The sequence below is a fragment of the Sycon ciliatum genome, unplaced genomic scaffold, assembly GCF_964019385.1.
Source record: "Sycon ciliatum unplaced genomic scaffold, ocSycCili1.1 SCAFFOLD_1207, whole genome shotgun sequence".
Lineage (NCBI taxonomy): Eukaryota > Metazoa > Porifera > Calcarea > Leucosolenida > Sycettidae > Sycon > Sycon ciliatum.
In genome coordinates this window covers 19,414-38,342 of record NW_027044642.1, presented here as the reverse complement: position 1 = coordinate 38,342, position 18,929 = coordinate 19,414, and the positions used below count along the sequence as shown (strand labels likewise).

General features: G+C 47.7%; 1 protein-coding gene across 1 annotated transcript; it reads right to left on the bottom strand.

Moving 5' to 3' along the window:
- LOC135830492 (restin homolog) lies at positions 1-18,043 on the bottom strand (the record flags this gene model as incomplete). The annotated part of the gene is given in 18 exon segments (XM_065342744.1): positions 1-72; positions 523-768; positions 1,215-1,445; positions 1,684-1,737; positions 2,963-3,025; positions 3,860-3,922; positions 4,658-4,741; positions 5,349-5,423; positions 6,850-6,975; positions 7,473-7,535; positions 9,025-9,108; positions 9,820-9,861; positions 10,554-10,661; positions 11,349-11,376; positions 11,788-11,861; positions 12,210-12,341; positions 15,654-15,803; positions 17,641-18,043. Coding segments are annotated over 18 exon segments (1,926 nt in total), but the record flags the coding sequence as incomplete, so codon positions are not given.
- Between the last annotated feature and the right edge of the window lie 886 nt (positions 18,044-18,929).

Sequence of the window (18,929 nt, the reverse complement as noted above, 5' to 3'; positions counted from 1 at the left end):
GTCCGACTCACGACTCCTCAGGTTGTCCAGCTGCTGCTGGATGGTTTCGATCTTCGAACGGCAAGACTCCACCTTGACATACAAACATGCAGACACCCAAAGTACAAGTCATGGCGGACCAACCTGCAAAGTAAGTGCTCTCAAGTCAAACACTGTAGTCCCATCAGAAATTAGTGATCTCTGGGATTTTCCAAAACCAATTTAGGCTGGATTCTGATTCTAAACAGATTCAAATCTGGCCAGAACATAGTTTAGCCCAAGTAATGCACTGTACACCTTCTCAGCTTGCTCCAACAGCTCCTGTTTCTGTTCTTCTGCTTCTGGCACAACTAGGGTAGCAGCCTTGCTGTGGAGCACTTTGGCAGACTTCTTCGCCCTTTTACTTGTCATTGTAAAGAATGCGAGCATTCAGGTTACCAACGGGCCACTGGTAAATCCGACAAGACCATTTGCACCAAGACGCTTCAAAATCACCGGCAATCAGAGCAATCAGTAGAGCGGAGGACTCTTTCGGAGGCTTACCTCACTCTCAGCATGCTGATAAGCCGGCTGAACGGCATCCAGATAGTGCTGGCGCTCCTGGATGCGATCGTTCACCTGCGAGTACAGCTGCTGGCACTGGTCTACCTCGGCGCGCAGGTCACACAGTGCGGCCTCGCGCACCTCCACGCCCGTTTCTAGCGCACGCGGCAACTGCACCCTGGACACGCCACCATCCTGCGGGGGGCAGGAGAGCGAAGCGAAGAGTGATGCCGACATGCCATCAACCTACAGCACAGCAGGTCAGTCGCAAGTAGATGCAAATTGAAGATAAAATGAGCACACTCACACGATAACAGGGCACTCACAAACGTGGCAAAAATACTGGGTAATAAATAATAATTATCACGGATCCGGGTACAGAGACGGGGGGGGGGGGTCAAGAACCACCTTTTCGCTTCCGTTCGTGCTTCCAAACAGTGAGAGAGAAAACGAGAGAAAGAGAGACAGATGTGACTAAGACCGTGGACTGGAGAAGGCCAGATGAAAGCTGAGCTTCCAATAATCATCTCCGTCCTTCTTGCTTGAACCTGAACCATACCAATCAAGAGTCAATAACTTCAAAAAAATGTGGAACTCCAAAAAAACATCTGTCACGACTCGTTTTTTAACTCCCTTGATCTGATTTCACCGAGCACCACTGTACTTGCAGCGAAATGTATTCTCGCACTCACACTATCCGAGTTTTCATCCGGGCAGCCATCCAGCAACGTTAGTTGGCTCTTGACGTCGCGCACACGCTCGCTGCAGCTCGAGCAGTCCTGCTCGATCGTGGAGCAGCGATCGCTCATCTCCTGCCGTGTGTCCTCCAGACGCTGCAGCTCCTCACAGCAGTCCTTGTAGTGACGGCGGATGGCGCTGAGCTCCACGCTGACCGCAGCCAACAGCTGATCACGGCAATGAAGCTGAGAAACAGAAGCAACGTGCAGTGGAGAGAGAGTAAACATAGCAGTGGGAGCAAGACGCTGAGACGGTGACCACAGCACAGAGCAATGAAAGACAACCCGGCGGCACAGGAAATATATCAGTTCAGCACACCATGATGACAGGTGTGAAACAAACAGCCCAGCCATGAGAACAACACCCATCCGTGCTTGCTATCTTTACAACCACAAGCACGTCAGTTAGAGTACAATAACGTACCTGTTCTTCAATGTCCTGCTTTCGCCGCTCCATGGACTGTATTTTATCCTCAGCCTACGGCAGCAGCAACAACAACATACAGCCACGCAACAATGAGAGCAAAAGCTTTTAAAAATATGCGTAGCTACTGGTGAGTCCCTACTTGCTAAACCAAGGCTCATCAAAAGCCAGCCTTGATTCAACCCCCCCCCCCCCCCCAGACATATGCACACCAGGGCCACACTAGGGCCTTCGGAATAGGCTGTCGAAGTGCCTACGTCACGCTGCCTGAAAACTCGTACTAAAGTAGTTACGGTTACAAGGTCAAGTGGTGACAAACAAAAGTCGCGTCACCTGCCCTTGTCGTGTTTCCAACGGTCACGGCATCACTTTGACTGGGGCGCCCGGGTGCAAGATCGCGACTTCAAAATTTGTTTTACTTCAAGAAGCTTCTCCTTCGCTCTCAAGCCATCGTGCAGAGTTTTCCTGCTGAGTGTTAACCAGCACCTGAAAGATAGGAGTTCTGATTTTCACTTGCCGTTGGACAAGGAAACGAGCCCAGAGTTGGTTGGTCTCAGAACTAAAAGAAATCAGCGATCGCTGCCGCGGATGAAATAACAGAGACAGCCATCATTGCTTCTTGGCCGGCGACTACATGTAAAGCCGAACGACAGTACAGGCACAGCAGTGGCCAAGCAAAAATCAGCTACTGCTTCTCCTCCTCTACAAAGCGAAAACTACAAACTCGGCGACAAGTAGCAGTTTATTTGAAATAGATTGTCTCGTTCGCGCGCTCCTCAGTCAAAAATGATGCTATAGCTGTATTCACTGCATGCTGCTGTCACTGGAAACACGACAAGTGCAGGTGACGCAACTTTTGTTTGTCACCACTTGGCCAAGTAACTATGCGTTGTCAAGAAGCTGTGACGTCAGACTTCGACGGCCTATTTAAAACCACAACGACTGTACGTAGGGATGGAGGTGAATGAGTGTGCATGTACAAGGAGAATAGCCACTGGATATAGAGAGAAAATTCTGTGTTTGCAGCTGATAACAAGAGTGGAACCAATACACATAAAGCGAGGAGAAAACACGACCAACTTGTCTACAGTACTAACACAATAAATAGAACAATTGTTGCGCACATACACACACACACACACACACACACACACACACACACACACACACACACACACACACACACACACACACACACACACACAGAGCATTGGCCAAGGTTGGGTACCCTTCTAAAAACGTTTAAAACAGACATGTATACAATGCATCGGAGGCATACCTGTATTTCTGTGTCAGAAAGTCTAGCCTCCAGTCCAGCTATGGCCTTCTCACGTTCCAGAATCTGCACATCACAGCCGAGAAGGTTATCAGAGAAAACATTCCAGGCATTGTTAGTCATTGAGCACACCTCAGTCCACACCCACTGCATGGCGCTGCAAGTGCTGCCACCCTCACTCTGTGCAAGTATCTCAGGGGTCGTCGCAAAAATATGTTGTCGTCCCCGAAATGAACATCATGGGGGGGGGGGGGGGGGGGGGGTGCGAGCCATAATCACAAGTTGACCGATACTGTACATATACATATACAGTTGCGCTCACTGAAATCTGACCCAAAGTGCAAAGCTGGCGCCCTGGACCAGTTCCGATTACATCATTGTGGGTGTACATGTGTACGTCCAGCCGCATTCATTCCACTGCCAGGGCGTCAAGGGCCGTGGAAGTTGAGGGTGCCAGTTTTGCACATTGGGTTGGATTTCAGTGAGCGCAACTGTACATGCATGCAATTTTCAACGTCCAGCATAGCAGCTGCGTTCACTTCAAAGAGAGGGGAGGGGGTCCGAGTACGAAATGAACTATGTTCGATTCTGGGACGACAAAAAACCTTTGCAAAGGCTACAAAGCAGCATAGCCCTGCCGTGTACATGTAATATCACATGCACTTTGAGTCGCCTGGAATCATTATCATTCATACTCCACCCCAGTATCGTCAAGTCACACGCAAGCACCCATCCCTGTGTGCACCACAATTCTATAGCAGGAGATGAGCTAGCTCAATCTATCTGTGGTGTATTATCATTCCAACAGAGCGGATGCTGCTCACAAATGTTACGGTGCAGTGCAATGCGATTATTCCCTTGAAGTACAAATGTCACAAAGAATTAGTACTTGGTGCTTACATCCGAGGTACACTGCGCCTGCAGTAGCTCAAGCTGCGAAATCTTCTGCTCGCGCTCGCGCACCTGAATGTAAATCAGAGCACATACAACAGACATAATAGGGCCGCAGTAGAGAGGTTGCGCACAACGAAAATTTGTAGCGCCGTAACGAATATTTTTAACGAAAACAAGCTTACGGATATTCGTAAATCGTGACGTTGCGAACTACGTGTGAACTTTTTCGTAGTAGGTCAACGTGGTGCGCGCGAGTACAGAGAGTCAGACAGGGAGTTGTAAAATATCAGTATTTTAGTACTCCACGTTACGGAAAATATTTTCGTAGATCTGCTCTGCTTCGGTCGCGTTCGGACGGATCTTCGCAGCAACTTTCGTTACTTGAACCCGGACGGTCGAAATCTTACGAATTATCGTTGTGCGCAACCTCTCTAGTGTTTACGTATGCAGATCAATAAATAGGGATCCCTGCAAAAACAAATCTTGTACAAGACCACATTGCCAAGGCCTGAGCCTGCACACTCTGTTCTGCTATGTGTATGGTGGAAGGTAATCCTTTATCACATTGTCAACACTCTAGAGACTGGCAAGGTGAGTTTCGCAAATCAGCGTAGTGCTGGCTGACGCGTGGTGCAATCATTGTAGTGCTGGCTGCAGGCCGCACCATTAAGAAAAGGAGGAGACCGTGTAGCACGGGACCTCGACACAGCAGGACCGCAGCAGCAAATATTAACACGCGGAGACACTGCTTGATATCTACGGCAAGGAAAAGCACACAAAGCTACTGGCACCTGCCGGACTCACCTTGCCAGTGCTATCTGCGTACTGGGTGGAACAAGTGGACAACTCCTGTCGCAGTTGCTCAAGAGCTGCATCTCTTTTTGCAACCTGGAGAGGAGAGAGAAAGAGAGAGAGAGAGAGAGAGAGAGAGAGAGAGAGAGAGAGAGAGAGAGAGAGAGAGAGAGAGAGAGAGGGAGAGAGAGAGAGGGAGAGAGAGAGAGAGAGGAAGAGAGAGAGGGAGAGAGAGAGACACCCCCCCCCCCCCCCACACACACACACACACAAACAAACACACAGATGCCATGATAATCAAAGTGGCGCAAACGCTAACAGTTAAAATTCAAACAGAGATGCGCACACTGTAGGAATACAATCAAACTTTGCAACATATCCCTGATTAGTGATTGGCATGCGAAATCTTCTACCAATCTATGCATACATTTCCCAATCTAGTCACCATAACGAAGAACAGAGGCACCTTAAACACAAGAGATGATATGCCAAATAACGTGCAACTAGACTCGGAGGGCATTGTACACCAGTTGCATACAAATCATCCTACAATGTGGACACAGTAGGCCATGAGCTCTGCAGGAGCACAAGTCACAGGTAACCGTACAGCTTTGAACTTTATATGCAACTACTCTGCAATGCCCTTCCAAGTCTAGTTACACGTTCTTTGGTATATAATGGATAAACGAAAGGCCATCGGTACCTCTTCTTGCCACGAGCACACGTCACGAGCAGCGCTGGTCTCCACCACCTCAAGATCATGCCTCAAGTTTTCCACCTAACGCGTACGGACAGAAGAAGACACACAACCAAACAGCAGTCATGTATTACCAGGACTGCATGTAGTAGGTGAGTACTTCTATACAGACAACACACAGATCAGAGCAGTAACAATTTTGCAAATCTCAAAAAATCTCAAATTCAGTCTAATGCAGCATTGACACCGGGATCCGTACACTTTTAGAGCCTTCTTTAACGTGCAAGTGGCTGTAGTGGAGTTGCATTATGTTAACCCTTGGGAGTCCATAACTTTTTTGATTCCTCAGAATTTGTGGCACAGTCACGAAAATGCGCTCTCAATTTCCAACATAACTTTGGTTCTACTTCACCGATTTTGAAGATCTTGGGTTTGTTGGAAAGCTCTTGATGAGAGACGTACAATGAGCCCAAACTCGCCAAGAGCACCACTCCTTGTCCGCCACAACGCGCTCCAAACGCGAGTCCAGCTCCAGATCTGAGACAAAATCTGTCTCCTGCAGCCACTTCACTGAATCTAGCTCGGAACTGTTCAATTTTTTTCGAGTAGAAGCCTTGCCGTGACTTCCCGCCGCGCTGGTCCTGGCACGTGCCGCGTGTCCTGAAGCTGGGGAAATCCCCATTTTCACGCACTGCTTACTCGCAGCACGCAGCGCAGAAAATTCAAAATATTCGATTGCTTGCCGCTCACTCAAACTTCACCGCAGAGACTTCGGACCTGTTCGAGGCGACAGCTGAGAGTTTTCTCTACGACCTAGACCCTTCGATTGCTGAATTTGGTCAAGATTAGGCCGAGAACCGAAGTTTGACTGCGCCCACATGTGTACAAAATGCCATGGTTCGAAATCGAACCATGGACGCCAAAGGGTTAAGACAGAAAAATCACATGAACTGGCCACACAAGAGGATAGAACATGCACTGCATGTACCGGCCGCACAAGAGGGTAGCAAGGATGCATGCGAAAAGCTCGCTGACATACGGCAGACAGCCAGGATACGTGTACCGTAAAACCCCGCCACAGCACCCCGTCTCTCCCATGCGCCCCTCCCTGACTTCTTGTCAGGGAAGTGATAATGATTGTATCCTCGCTTGACTCTGTGAAGTGTGTGAGGCCATACTGTACTGCAGACGCGTCCTCCACCTGGTTGGAAACGTATGCAACAGTTCCCACCCTCTTGACCAGGGATCGCACAAAAACCTCGTTTTTGATGGGCCTGTACGACTCCCAGCTCTTCACCTTTGGTCGGTAGACGAGAGTCGGAGACGCACGCACAGATTTTGTAGGGTGAGTACTTTTTCATGTAGTACTGAATGCGGCAAGTAGGACTCGCCCATCCGTCCCTCCCCAAATGGATCTACTCGAAGGGTGGCGGAGGTAGGGGCGCTCTGGCAGGATTTTACGGTATACCTAAACAGCTAGAGCTCATACATGTACATGTATACGTACCTGCTCTTGTGCTAGATGGCTGGAGCACTGTGACGCTGCAAGTTCCTTCTCCAAGCGTGTCACATCCGTTGTCAAGCAGGTCACTTGTGGCTCAAGCTCCTCGATGGTGGATTTGAGCTTGGTAGTCTGCAACGAAAACACCAAGGTGAACAACGGAAAACTAAATAAACAAGGAAGGCTGTGTCCCCTCACATCAACCACTGCTTGAACGCTGTGCCGCATGTAGCACCAGTACCCTTTAGTAGTTGTGCTTAGCTTCTCCATGTCTCACTCACCCATTCTCTTCTCCTTTCTCCATTCTCCTTTCTTCTCTCTCTCCCTCTCTCCAACTCTCTCTTGCTCTCTCTCTCTCTTCTCTCTTCCTCTCCCTCTCTTCATCTCTGTCTCTCTCTGTCTGTGTCTGTCTCTCTGCCACTGTTTCGGTCTCTGTCTGTTTCTATCTGTGCGTGTGTGTGTGTGTGTGTGTGTGTGTGTGTGTGTGTCTGTCTGTCTGTGCGGGTGTGTCTGTCTGCGTGTGTGTGTGTGTATGTCTGTCTGTCTGTTTGTCTCTGTCTCTCTCTCCCACTAGTTGCAAACCCACAAAACAATTGGTCCACAAAAAGACCAGACGACCATTGTCTTACCTCTCCAAGACAACTCTCGTACTGGCTCTGAAGCTTCTGAATCAACGCCAGGTTCCCAGCACTCTATAACAACAACAACAACAACAACAACAACAACAACAACAACAACCACAACAACAACAACCTCTTATCGGCCGTGGTGATAACAAGGGAGTTTTCACGATTTTTGCCATAGGGCCCTTCAAAGGGGGAAAAAAACCATGGGGCTTGAACGTGCTACGCCACAGCCAGGCCAGAGTCATGACAATGCTGACTATTACTGTAAAAGCAGAAATTTTCGGTGGTGTAATATTTTCAGTATTTTCCAAAATCGGCGGTTCGGTGGAGGGAAATTTTCGGTAAAACCCGATTTCCAGGTAAGCGTACTAGTACTACATGTATAGTTGTACCGGTAGTACAGACATTTTCGGCGCGTTTTATTTTCGGTAAAAATTGTCGGCACCGAAGCTACCGAAAATAAAACACCACCGAAAAGTTTTGCCTTTACACTAGATCCACTTGGATCCAGTGTTTGTATGGACCTACACACGCTTCAGACCATCCTTTAAAGTAGGGCGAACCATCTGCTGGTGGTGACGGGACTGGGCCACCCCAGCCGCGGACCAAGAGCCGGCGCCGAAAAGCCACACCAGCAGGTGACATGAGGGCACTGCCTATCATATACTACTACAGTCGTGGCCAAAGAAATCCAGCCCACGTGCCGAAAGCAGCGCCAAGGCTCATGCGGCCGCTGCAGCCCTCGGATGGCTTTTCAGACCATACATGATGTACTGTAAAACCGGAGAGTCTAACGAGTCACAAGGTCTAACGTTTTAACGACCATTTTTTCGTTATTTGAAGAAACGATCTATTGTCGCGAGATGTCTGTGTAAAGATGCGCATACAGATTGGTGGCCAGGTAGCCATCGTTGAACTTTCTGCACGTTATCATGCCAAAATTACAAAAATGTTAAAAAATTTGATCGCTAAACTTTCCGGTTTTAAGTAATGGAAATGGAAACGCGGCGCTACTTTTGACTATATTCCCATTTTGAATAAATCTGTCAAGGGCAATGAACTGGCTCTTCCAGAAAAGAGTTAAAATTTGTTCTGTAGACATTCCCAGCCCAGCCAGTAGGGCCTTGGATAAGCTTGGTGGTGCCAGCTGATACAAAAAAAGGGCCCACAAACCCAGTTTGTGGGTTCGAATCCCTTCCCTATCTAGTCTGTAAAAGGGCAATCAAGACACAGCAAGGAGTATGAAGATGAGACAGAACTGTTAGCAGTCCCAGTGCTGCTCTCTAAAACCTGATTCTGTGAGTCACGTTTGAGCCCTGCACCAGTGCACACAGCCAAGTGTTGACTGCCAATTTTTTACAGACTATGGTCAAGCTTGCTTTTAGACTGCTCAGGAGCCGTCAGTAACCAAAGAAATGACTCTCCGGTTGTATTTCGCCAGTGGATTATTCAACTCAGGAGAGAAGAAAGAGGAAATACATGTATGTAGCCATTCTGCCCCCCCCCCCCCCCCCCCCCCGGTACAAGAAAGGCCGATGCTGCGTCTCCCACTTACATCTTGATCTTTCTCGGTTAGTTCCTGGGTCAGCTGTGTCATCTCGTTGTTAAGTCGCTGCAGCTCTGCTTCGCGTGTGGACAGCTAGTCAACAACAACAACGACGACGACGACGACAACAACAACGACAACGACAACGACAACGACAACAACAACGACAATGACAACGACAACAACGACAACAACGACGACAACAACAACAACAACAACAACAACAACAACAACAACAACAACAACAACAACAACAACAACAACAACAACAACAACAACAACAACAACAACAACAACAACAACAACAACAACAACAACAACATATGTGAGTACAAGCAGACTTGTAGGTGTGTATGAATCAAGCCCTGTTTTTTTTTGTTTTTTTTGTTTCTTGTTTGTTTTTTTTTGTTTTTTTTTTACTATTGAACACTCACTGCATGATGAACTAAAATGAGGAGAAGAACTCGACACTGTATCAGTAGATACAACGCTAGTACAGTAAAACCTGGTGTAAGCGACCTCTGGGTTTAGCGACCACCTGCTCTTAACGACCGTTTTTCCATGCACCAACAGTTGGACCTGGTTCTAAAGACCACCTGGCTTTAACGACCGCTTTTGCTTGCACCGTGGGGTGGTCGCTTAAACCAGGTTTTACTGTAATAATAAAGGATCCGTACGACTTACCCAATACCACAAACCTTGAAAAATTCTCTTCCCCCATCAAACACAACATCACAGTGGTATGTTGATCACTACTGAGAATGTGATTGTGCACATCAGTGTGGTGTCTGGCTACGTTCTTACCTGGCTGTGAAGTCCTTCGCCTTGAGAACGACAGCTTGAAAGCTACACATGACATGGACACAGTGAGAGAAATGAAAGTCATGCATACGTACAGTGGAACCTCCCTAAGCAGACACCTCTCACCAAAGGACACCTCTCAGCAAAGGACACCACACAACAAAAGACGTCATTCTACAAAGGATGCCCCTCAACAAAGGATACCTCTCAACTAAGGACACCTCTTCGCAAAGGATGGGTGTTGAGTGTCCAAACTGCTCCCAATTCGAGTTGCAATGCAATCTGTGATTGAAACACCTCCCTAAGAGACCCTATAGTATACAGGAGGAATATGGCTGGTCACCGACAGGGTATACGTAGTACAGATTCCACCGGACATGCAACACATACAACCTTGCTATTCTGCAGACCAATACAGAAACCAACACCGACACTGTCCAGCAGGAAGTATATCCCAGCATACAAAACACTTCGTAACAAGACTTCATTCCAGCAGAAACAGTGTCACAATGATCTTTTCCGAGCATAAAGATTAAATATGCTAACTGCGCTCTACGGAAATCTACAATGTATCCTAGAATGTACACAGAACAATAAGGGCAAGTAAGGCTAGTTTTCCACTACTCTGGATATAATTCTTACGCAACCATCAGGCAACTGAGGATGCTATTTATTGGCCATGCCGGTATTTACGCCAGGAGAGGTATTGATGGTTTCGTATCCTAGAATGTTCATACCTCATCCTGAAGCTGAACAAACTGCTGCTCCAGGTCGGCGGTCTGCTGGTCACGGAGACGAGTCACCTCGTGGCGGTATGCCTCCAATTCGGACTTCTGCTCGGACAACTGAGCACGGACATCGAAAAGCATGCGAAAAACATCAGCAGAAAGCACAACAAACACAAGTCAAAGATTCCAAGTACCGTAAAGTACCGCGAGAGCGCCCCGCCTTGGTTTTACAGCCAGGGAAAGGAAAATCGTAAGGCAGAGTGCAACGAAGTGTGTACGGTGTGAGAACCTCAGTATACTAAGGTCACACTTAGCAGGTTTTTGTGTGGAGCTCGTGTCTGCTTGAAGGTAAATCGAGTACGGATTGACTGCATAACGTGTAATATGTGTACAAGGTTCGTGTCGTATGACCTACAGACAGGGGACCACCTCCACAATATGACCACGAAAGGACGAGATGCTCAGATGGTGGGGCACTCTGGTGGTACTTTACGGTAAATCCTGTGAAGACTACAATTTTCTAACGTCAATTTGAGTGAATGATCCCCGGATTTTGTTCGTTAGCGATGTGAAATGTTAACAAATTCTGGCTGTCAAACCAGGTTGTTTCATTCACCACTCTAGAATGTGCCCCCCCCCCCCCCCCCTCCTCCTGTACCGGACACATTGCGCCTTTTGCCCAGAAATACAATTTGTGCTGCTGCTCCACATCTCAAACATGCCCGATGGACATACCGGTGACTGACAGTGTATGACAATGCTGGGGGGGTAGATTAATGCCGGCGGAAGGCACAGGAAACTCACCTTAGTTTGTAGCTTGAGCACTTGCAACCTACACACAATAGAAAGATCAGAAGTAGATACGCACACGAAGATAAGATCCTCCGCTGTGCACATAATGCGAAGACTATGGCAATATCGAAGCCTTCTGTATATAAGCCAGTGGGCATATATCCCGATAACAGCACCAGAAAGATGTGAAAGGTGCGTGTGAAACGAAAGGGAAAGAACTTCAAAGAAGTGAAGAAGAAAATTGAAAACTTGTTAGGATCATTGTTCTCTTCACTATTCCTTCCTACTTTCATTTTTTTTTATCGCACATTGTCCCAACCGTTTGACACAGCATGAATAAAGTTTACACATGTTGATTCAAGAAACTAACTCTCCTCCTCCATGCATGATTCAGCTTGTTTTATTGATTGCGGTTATAAAAGTGCAGAAGAAGACGAAGACAGCAACTCACCCCTCTACGGACAGGGCACCGTTCTTGCCTGGCAGCCGCTCCATGTCCACCGTATTCAACTCGCCATCCAGGCACTGCAAGCAGCAGAGAACAGAAGACAAAGCCGTGAGTGGGGTGCAGACAAGTCACGGCAGATCTAAATGGTGGAGAGGGTAGGGAAAATGCTGAAAAGTTGAAAGTGGCATGAAAGACATACAAAGAACAAACAAGGGGAACAAGATGACATTGTGTGTGTGTGTGTGTGTGCGGGGGGGGGGGGGGGGGGGGGGGGCAGGGGTGATGGGGGTAAGCCATGAACATCAAAGAAAAGTACAAGACATGTTGCACTATTGCTGGCTTACATGCCCAGCGATGACATGGCGCCATCACGTCCAGGCATACACAAACTAAAACATAGGCTCATGAACAGCATCACATCATACCTCCCATTCTCCATCACAGAACGCAGTAGACAAGATGGTCAGCAGGGACTCAACGTCAGAGCGTAATGCCTCAATCTCCTTGTCAGCACTAGCAATGGAATCAGCATCTTGGCTCGACTTCTCTTGCAGATCCTGTCAACAAGACAATATAGGACCAAAAGACACGATTACGATCGTACAAACAGAGCAACTAGTAAAATCTATCGCACGTGGATAGCGTGGGAATTAAACACCCTAGCAATCTCTTCACATGCTTTGCCATTTCTCTACTCTGCTGCTGAAACAAGCCACCACTTCCAGTTACTAGTATGTTTTACTAGCATCCAGTTGCTTTTCACAGACACATTGCACATCCTTGCGCAGACACATTGCACATCCTTGCGCAGCACCACACACCAGTGACTGTACTTAGTGTAGCGTTGGCACGCTAGTAACTTACACAGCTGCAGCGTGAATCCCTTTCAATGTATTGGTCACGCGTGTTACACCGCACCCGTACCCCGCAGTCCCGCACTTGCAACTCTGTACCGTGCTTGCAGATCCATGACATGGATAGTAACTAGTCTCACTGTGTTCATGTATTACTCCCACACACTGGATGACCTGAGGAATACTAGCACATGTACCCTGTAGACCCTTTTGATACATTTCACTGTCGACCTCCTTTTCATTTATCTACACACATCCTAATGAGACTTCCTTAGAATTCCTAATGGCTGTCTTCCCGGTACCTCTTTTACGCCCATTGCCCACACTGCATTCAGCTCCTTCTTCTGCATAGAATCAAATGGCATTCCTTGTGCAATGACTGTAGCCCACACATCTACTTTGACCTTTCTTCTTCTCTCTGCTGAGCCTTTGCCGTGACCATTGCTGTTGCAGCACGTATGCTGTCTGCCTATAAAAGCTGCTGTTCACAATTCTCTATACGCCAGTTAGAAACTACAGTTAGAAAGGCCAGTTAGAAAGGCCAGTTAGAGATACCAGTTAGAACCTTCTTTATGTCAGTTTAGAGTTAGAGTCAGAGTTAATGTTTACAATGTAGTCTTCCGTTTAGTTCAGTAAGAATTATTATTAACAGTGTGTTCACTGAGACCCGTCTGCATTTGCCTCAGAGAGAGACTGCGGCCCGTTACAGAATTGGTGCCAGTGGTGGGATACGCTACAGAAATGGTGGCAGCGGTGGTTCAATTTTATAATTGCTAGATTCGAACCCACCTAGTATCTGTATTGCATTGATGGCAGCGGCGCTACAGAATTGATGGCAGCGGTAAATTGTTTTATTGGTGTAAGCGGTACCAGCATGGCCCAACCTGATGCGCCAGTCGCCGCTACTCCTTCGCCCGCCACGTCTCCCCCAAGCCCGAAATGATGACGGACAGCGTCTCTACTGATCAAGCTCCATGTCCAATGTAAGCTAATTCCCGATATGGCATTTTCTTTCCTGTCTTCCTTCAGTCTTCCTGTTCTCTTCAGTCTTCCTTTATGCGAGTGTGTGAATCCAGTTTAGTTAGGTAGGCGTCCGATCATGGTGAGCCACGGTCTATCTAGCTAACCTGGGACGATGTGTGTGACAATGCCCCTTATAATGTATTCAGTTCGATTTTGAACTGCGATTGTGCTGGCAGGTTGTGCCAGGGTTGGCCAGCAAGAGTGCTGTGGTTTTCAAGTCCCATTTGGAGGACGGTTCTTTCCCCTTTTGACCCCGTGAGATCGTGTGAACCTGGAGTGATGCTATTTTATGATTTTGTTATCAGTTCATTTCTTCTGTATACTCTCAAAGGTTATCATTTCCGATATTACTTTGCCATATTCCGGTTGACGCTGTACCAGTATGATGCGCTATCTCCTACCATGTTCAATGATTATGTTCGCACCACCTCTCAGTCCTGTGATCTGCTGCTGCGCTCCGGCCAGTACTTCAATGTCAGTTGTCCTCATTGCGTCCGGATATCAACCGAGGCTGTTCACAAATACATACCTGTATATGCAAGTAATCCATTCTGCCTATCTTCTTCCGTCGAGGTTATTCCGACGCGACCATGCATGCCTCCAGTGTCTTCTAATCTCAGTCGATTGTCGGAGTCCGGCTATATCAACTTATGTCACTCGCCCAGTCTAGTCTGCGCATCTCCATGATCTTCTATCAGTGTTCGTCACTTCGTGTTCTGCTACTCCTACTCTAATCACGAGGACGTGATTCTGTTTAAAGAAGGAAGGTGTAGCGTTGGCACGCTAGTAACTTACACAGCTGCAGCGTGAATCCCTTTCAATGTATTGGTCACGCGTGTTACACCGCACCCGTACCCCGCAGTCCCGCACTTGCAACTCTGTACCGTGCTTGCAGATCCATGACATGGATAGTAACTAGTCTCACTGTGTTCATGTATTACTCCCACACACTGGATGACCTGAGGAATACTAGCACATGTACCCTGTAGACCCTTTTGATACATTTCACTGTCGACCTCCTTTTCATTTATCTACACACATCCTAATGAGACTTCCTTAGAATTCCTAATGGCTGTCTTCCCGGTACCTCTTTTACGCCCATTGCCCACACTGCATTCAGCTCCTTCTTCTGCATAGAATCAAATGGCATTCCTTGTGCAATGACTGTAGCCCACACATCTACTTTGACCTTTCTTCTTCTCTCTGCTGAGCCTTTGCCGTGACCATTGCTGTTGCAGCACGTATGCTGTCTGCCTATAAAAGCTGCTGTTCACAATTCTCTATACGCCAGTTAGAAACTACAGTTAGAAAGGCCAGTTAGAAAGGCCAGTTAGAGATACCAGTTAGAACCTTCTTTATGTCAGTTTAGAGTTAGAGTCAGAGTTAATGTTTACAATGTAGTCTTCCGTTTAGTTCAGTAAGAATTATTATTAACAGTGTGTTCACTGAGACCCGTCTGCATTTGCCTCAGAGAGAGACTGCGGCCCGTTACAGAATTGGTGCCAGTGGTGGGATTCGCTACACTTAGGAAGGCAACACTACAATCGTATCATTCCTGGACCAATAGGGACCAATACGAGAACACTGCATACACACCATGTTGATGTGCCAAGACAATGCCAGTTTGCGGAGACATCACAACAGAGTACTGTAAAAGCCATATATATAACGAAGTGCTAACTCTAACGAGTTAACGAGGAGAAATCTGTCGTTAAAATAGAAATCGTTATACAGAAATCGATACATACACTGTCCTATTGAGCGTTGAGAATGAGTGAGAATCGTTACCTTTCGTACACGTAAACTAGTCAATTTTGGGAAATCGTTATATATGCGCCTCGTTAGAATTATGGCTTTTACAGCAGGTTGTCTGTGCGACACACCGAGAATGGTTGCCATTCGCTACATACTAGTAGACAGCAGTGAGTGACTGGTCGAGAGTATCGTCCGGCGAAAAAGTGGCTGTGCTCGAGCAAAGAAAAAAGCCCTCACCTTGATGGCTAAGTTGGCTGCCGTGAGCTTTCGTCCCATGGCTAACGCTCGCAGCGTTGAGTTGCACTCAATCTTGCTGATGGTGGAGAACAGTACCTCCTTCTGCTGGTCTAAGTCCTGGATACATGAGGCCAGGACCTTGACCTTGTCCTGACAGTACACAAGCAAGGCGTAACACACCAAGGTCATGTGACAACGAAAGCAATGATAAACATGTGGAGAGGTGCCCTCGCAGAGTACGTACTGAAGATGACGGTAACCCGGTGTACAGTAAAGACCTAGTTATGGGTGTGTACTTCGAAGTACAACATTGTTTTATGGTTGCTCCCGCTTGTGGCACACATATTTTCAGAACACACGCCACACACACACACACACACACACACACGCACGCACGCACGCACACACACACACGCACACACATACACACACACGCACGCACACACACGCCTGCCCGCACGCACGCACACGCACACAAATGAGATGAGAGACTGTCTCTGCTACAACTTTCAGAGTTCCGCACACGAGCACCTAGCAAACAGACAGCAATGGCTACCTAGTAGATTGGTTTGAAAGGCCCCAGATACTGGTGGATAGTGTGAGAGTCAGTGCGCACGTGAGAATGCTATGGTGGATCGGCGCCATTGGGCTAGGTTGGAGCAAGGGAAACACTGGCGTCATCTGTGCAGCACCCGGAGTATGAAAGCTGGCAATCCATCGGACGCAGGCGATGAGAACAGTCAAAAGGCCTACTGACAGGTGTACCACTGTGCAGGATGCTCAAAATCACACGTTATAGCCTATGGAGTATGGTGTGTTACATCCAGAGTACCTATCAGTACGTACTCTGGACATACATTATAATTATACTGAAGTTTCACTGTTCAGTAACACCTGTCAAGGTGACCACCTGTCCTTGAAGGCCACTGCAACCAAGAGCAAGGCATGTTCTTGCCGGTCACATGACCCTGGCTAAGGCGACCACCTGGTAACAGAGACCACATCTTGAAGGTCCCTCAAGCGGTCGTCTTAGACAGGTTTCACTGTGTGTGTAGTACTGTACTGGTGTGGACATAGAACCCCGATGGAATGACCTGGGGGACGGCTGCCTTACTTGCCTAGCGCGTACACGCACTGTAACACTGCAAACATGGAGCAGCAGTGCTCACGGCTGCACGGCCAGCGCCACCGTGGCCGCTTGACTTCTCAACGGATCTCAATGTCCGCAGCAATACGACAAGGAGAAAGGTATGCCTAATATCTCACCACTGGTCTGCCTGGTGGTTGGATGCAAACATTTTCTAGCCCAAATATTTATAACATGCAAACAATATCAAAATATTTACAGGTTTTCGTCGATAGCTGGGCATGCATACCCACTACGTCAACGGAGCGCAGAGAACGAAAGAGAAAAACAAGGCCGGAATATAAAGAGCCTTGCATGTGGCGTACCACTGTTTTTAAAAGGTTACAATAGGGACCTTTCGCACCACGCGTACGGATACGAAACGAATGCTGATTCGTCACCTGGGTTCGAGGATTCGTCAGAGTCCCTGCGGAGAACTCGTTTTCACGAATGGAAGCCTCTTCATTCGTGGCGCGCTCCGAATCCGTCGGGTACACATGTTTTGCAAGGTACACACGTTTTCCCTTGATTCATGCACGTGTGCGTGTAAAAACCCGTAGGCCAAGCTACCGGTCGTATTCGTAGTTGCCATGAACATTTGCATGACGACTTGCGAAACCTGAATCTGTTTTCGACGAAACGATTACGAGCCGAATCAAACTTTCGTTTCGCATTCGTTTCGTAGCAAATGCGAAAGGTCCCTAATGTCTGTTGCCTACAACTACAGTTTTTCAATCTGTGTGACATTCGCCCAGAACATAAATTATGTAAATAATTAATAGATGAGCAAGAGTACATGAGCAATTTATGTACTGTTCTTATGAATTCTATTTCAAACGTTTGTGCTCATGAACAACGTACTGGAGACACAGTGGCACTGCCAAATCCATCCAGACTTGTCATTGACCTGCTCATGTCCCGAGCATCGCCCATAAGCGACTGAAAATCGTTCAGCACCTCCTCTCCCAGGCTGTCGGAGTCGCTCGAGTCTCCACCGTTGACCATTTCTACCGCCTCAGAATGCCAGCTGGAAATATCTTCTGTTGAGTGACCAGGGCTTGCCCTCGGAGAGGAATTTGCCAGAGGCTCCATTACGAATTCGCTGCCTAACTAGGGATCGACAAGGGACTACTATTACTGCACTAGGACGACTTGAGCTACCTATTCTAGTGAGTAAATTCACAACGCAAGTTGTTGCCGACCAGATGGTGGCCACCAACAAAGACTACAAAGTCAAAGACCAACTCAGCCTTGAAGGCATGTAGATGTGTGCAGCTTCACTCATGCATTAATTTCGTTGTGGCAAGGTCTCACGAAAATCAGACTGAGATCATCAGGGAGATCCCCATCCCTAGGCCCTAGGCTAGCATACGATGGCTACGTCACACTGAGACGTTCTGACGTCACAATACAGAAATGTTGGGCGCATATAATTATGCGCATGCGATCAAAAACATTCAAAATTAAAGGGGAAGTATACCCTAAAATCAAATTTTCACCAGTTGTAGTCTTCTGGGTGCTGAGTCGAATGGTCTTGGTCCGAGGAAGCTGCGACGCTCCCTTCCTACTTGAATCCCAATCGAACTCGCGCACTTCCACCGAAACTGGGTGACTGCGCCCTACTAGATGGGGATTTGTATGCAAAATGTCACTAAAAGCGCCATTTCGTTCTTATAAAAGCACGGATGACCGCGATTGGCCCATATGTTGTAGTCTTTTGGACGCTGAGTCGACTGGTTTTGGTCCGAAAAGGCTGCGATGCAGCGTTCCTCCTTTATTCCCAATCGAACATGGTTGAACAAGCGGTCACGTGCTCCTGGGTGCCCAAATCACCTGGTCACCGCGCCAGCAGGTGACAACTTTCACACCAAGGTTCAACTCGAGTTCAACTCGAGTGACAGGACTGCACCCAAAAAAGGTCAAACAGGCTAGTAAGTTGTACCCTGCAGGCACGGTGACCAGGTGACTGGTGTACGCAGGAGCACGTGACCGCTTGTTCAACCATGTTCGATTGGGAATAAAGGAGGAACGCTGCATCGCAGCCTTTTCGGACCAAAACCAGTCGACTCAGCGTCCAAAAGACTACAACATATGGGCCAATCGCGGTCATCCGTGCTTTTATAAGAACGAAATGGCGCTTTTAGTGACAT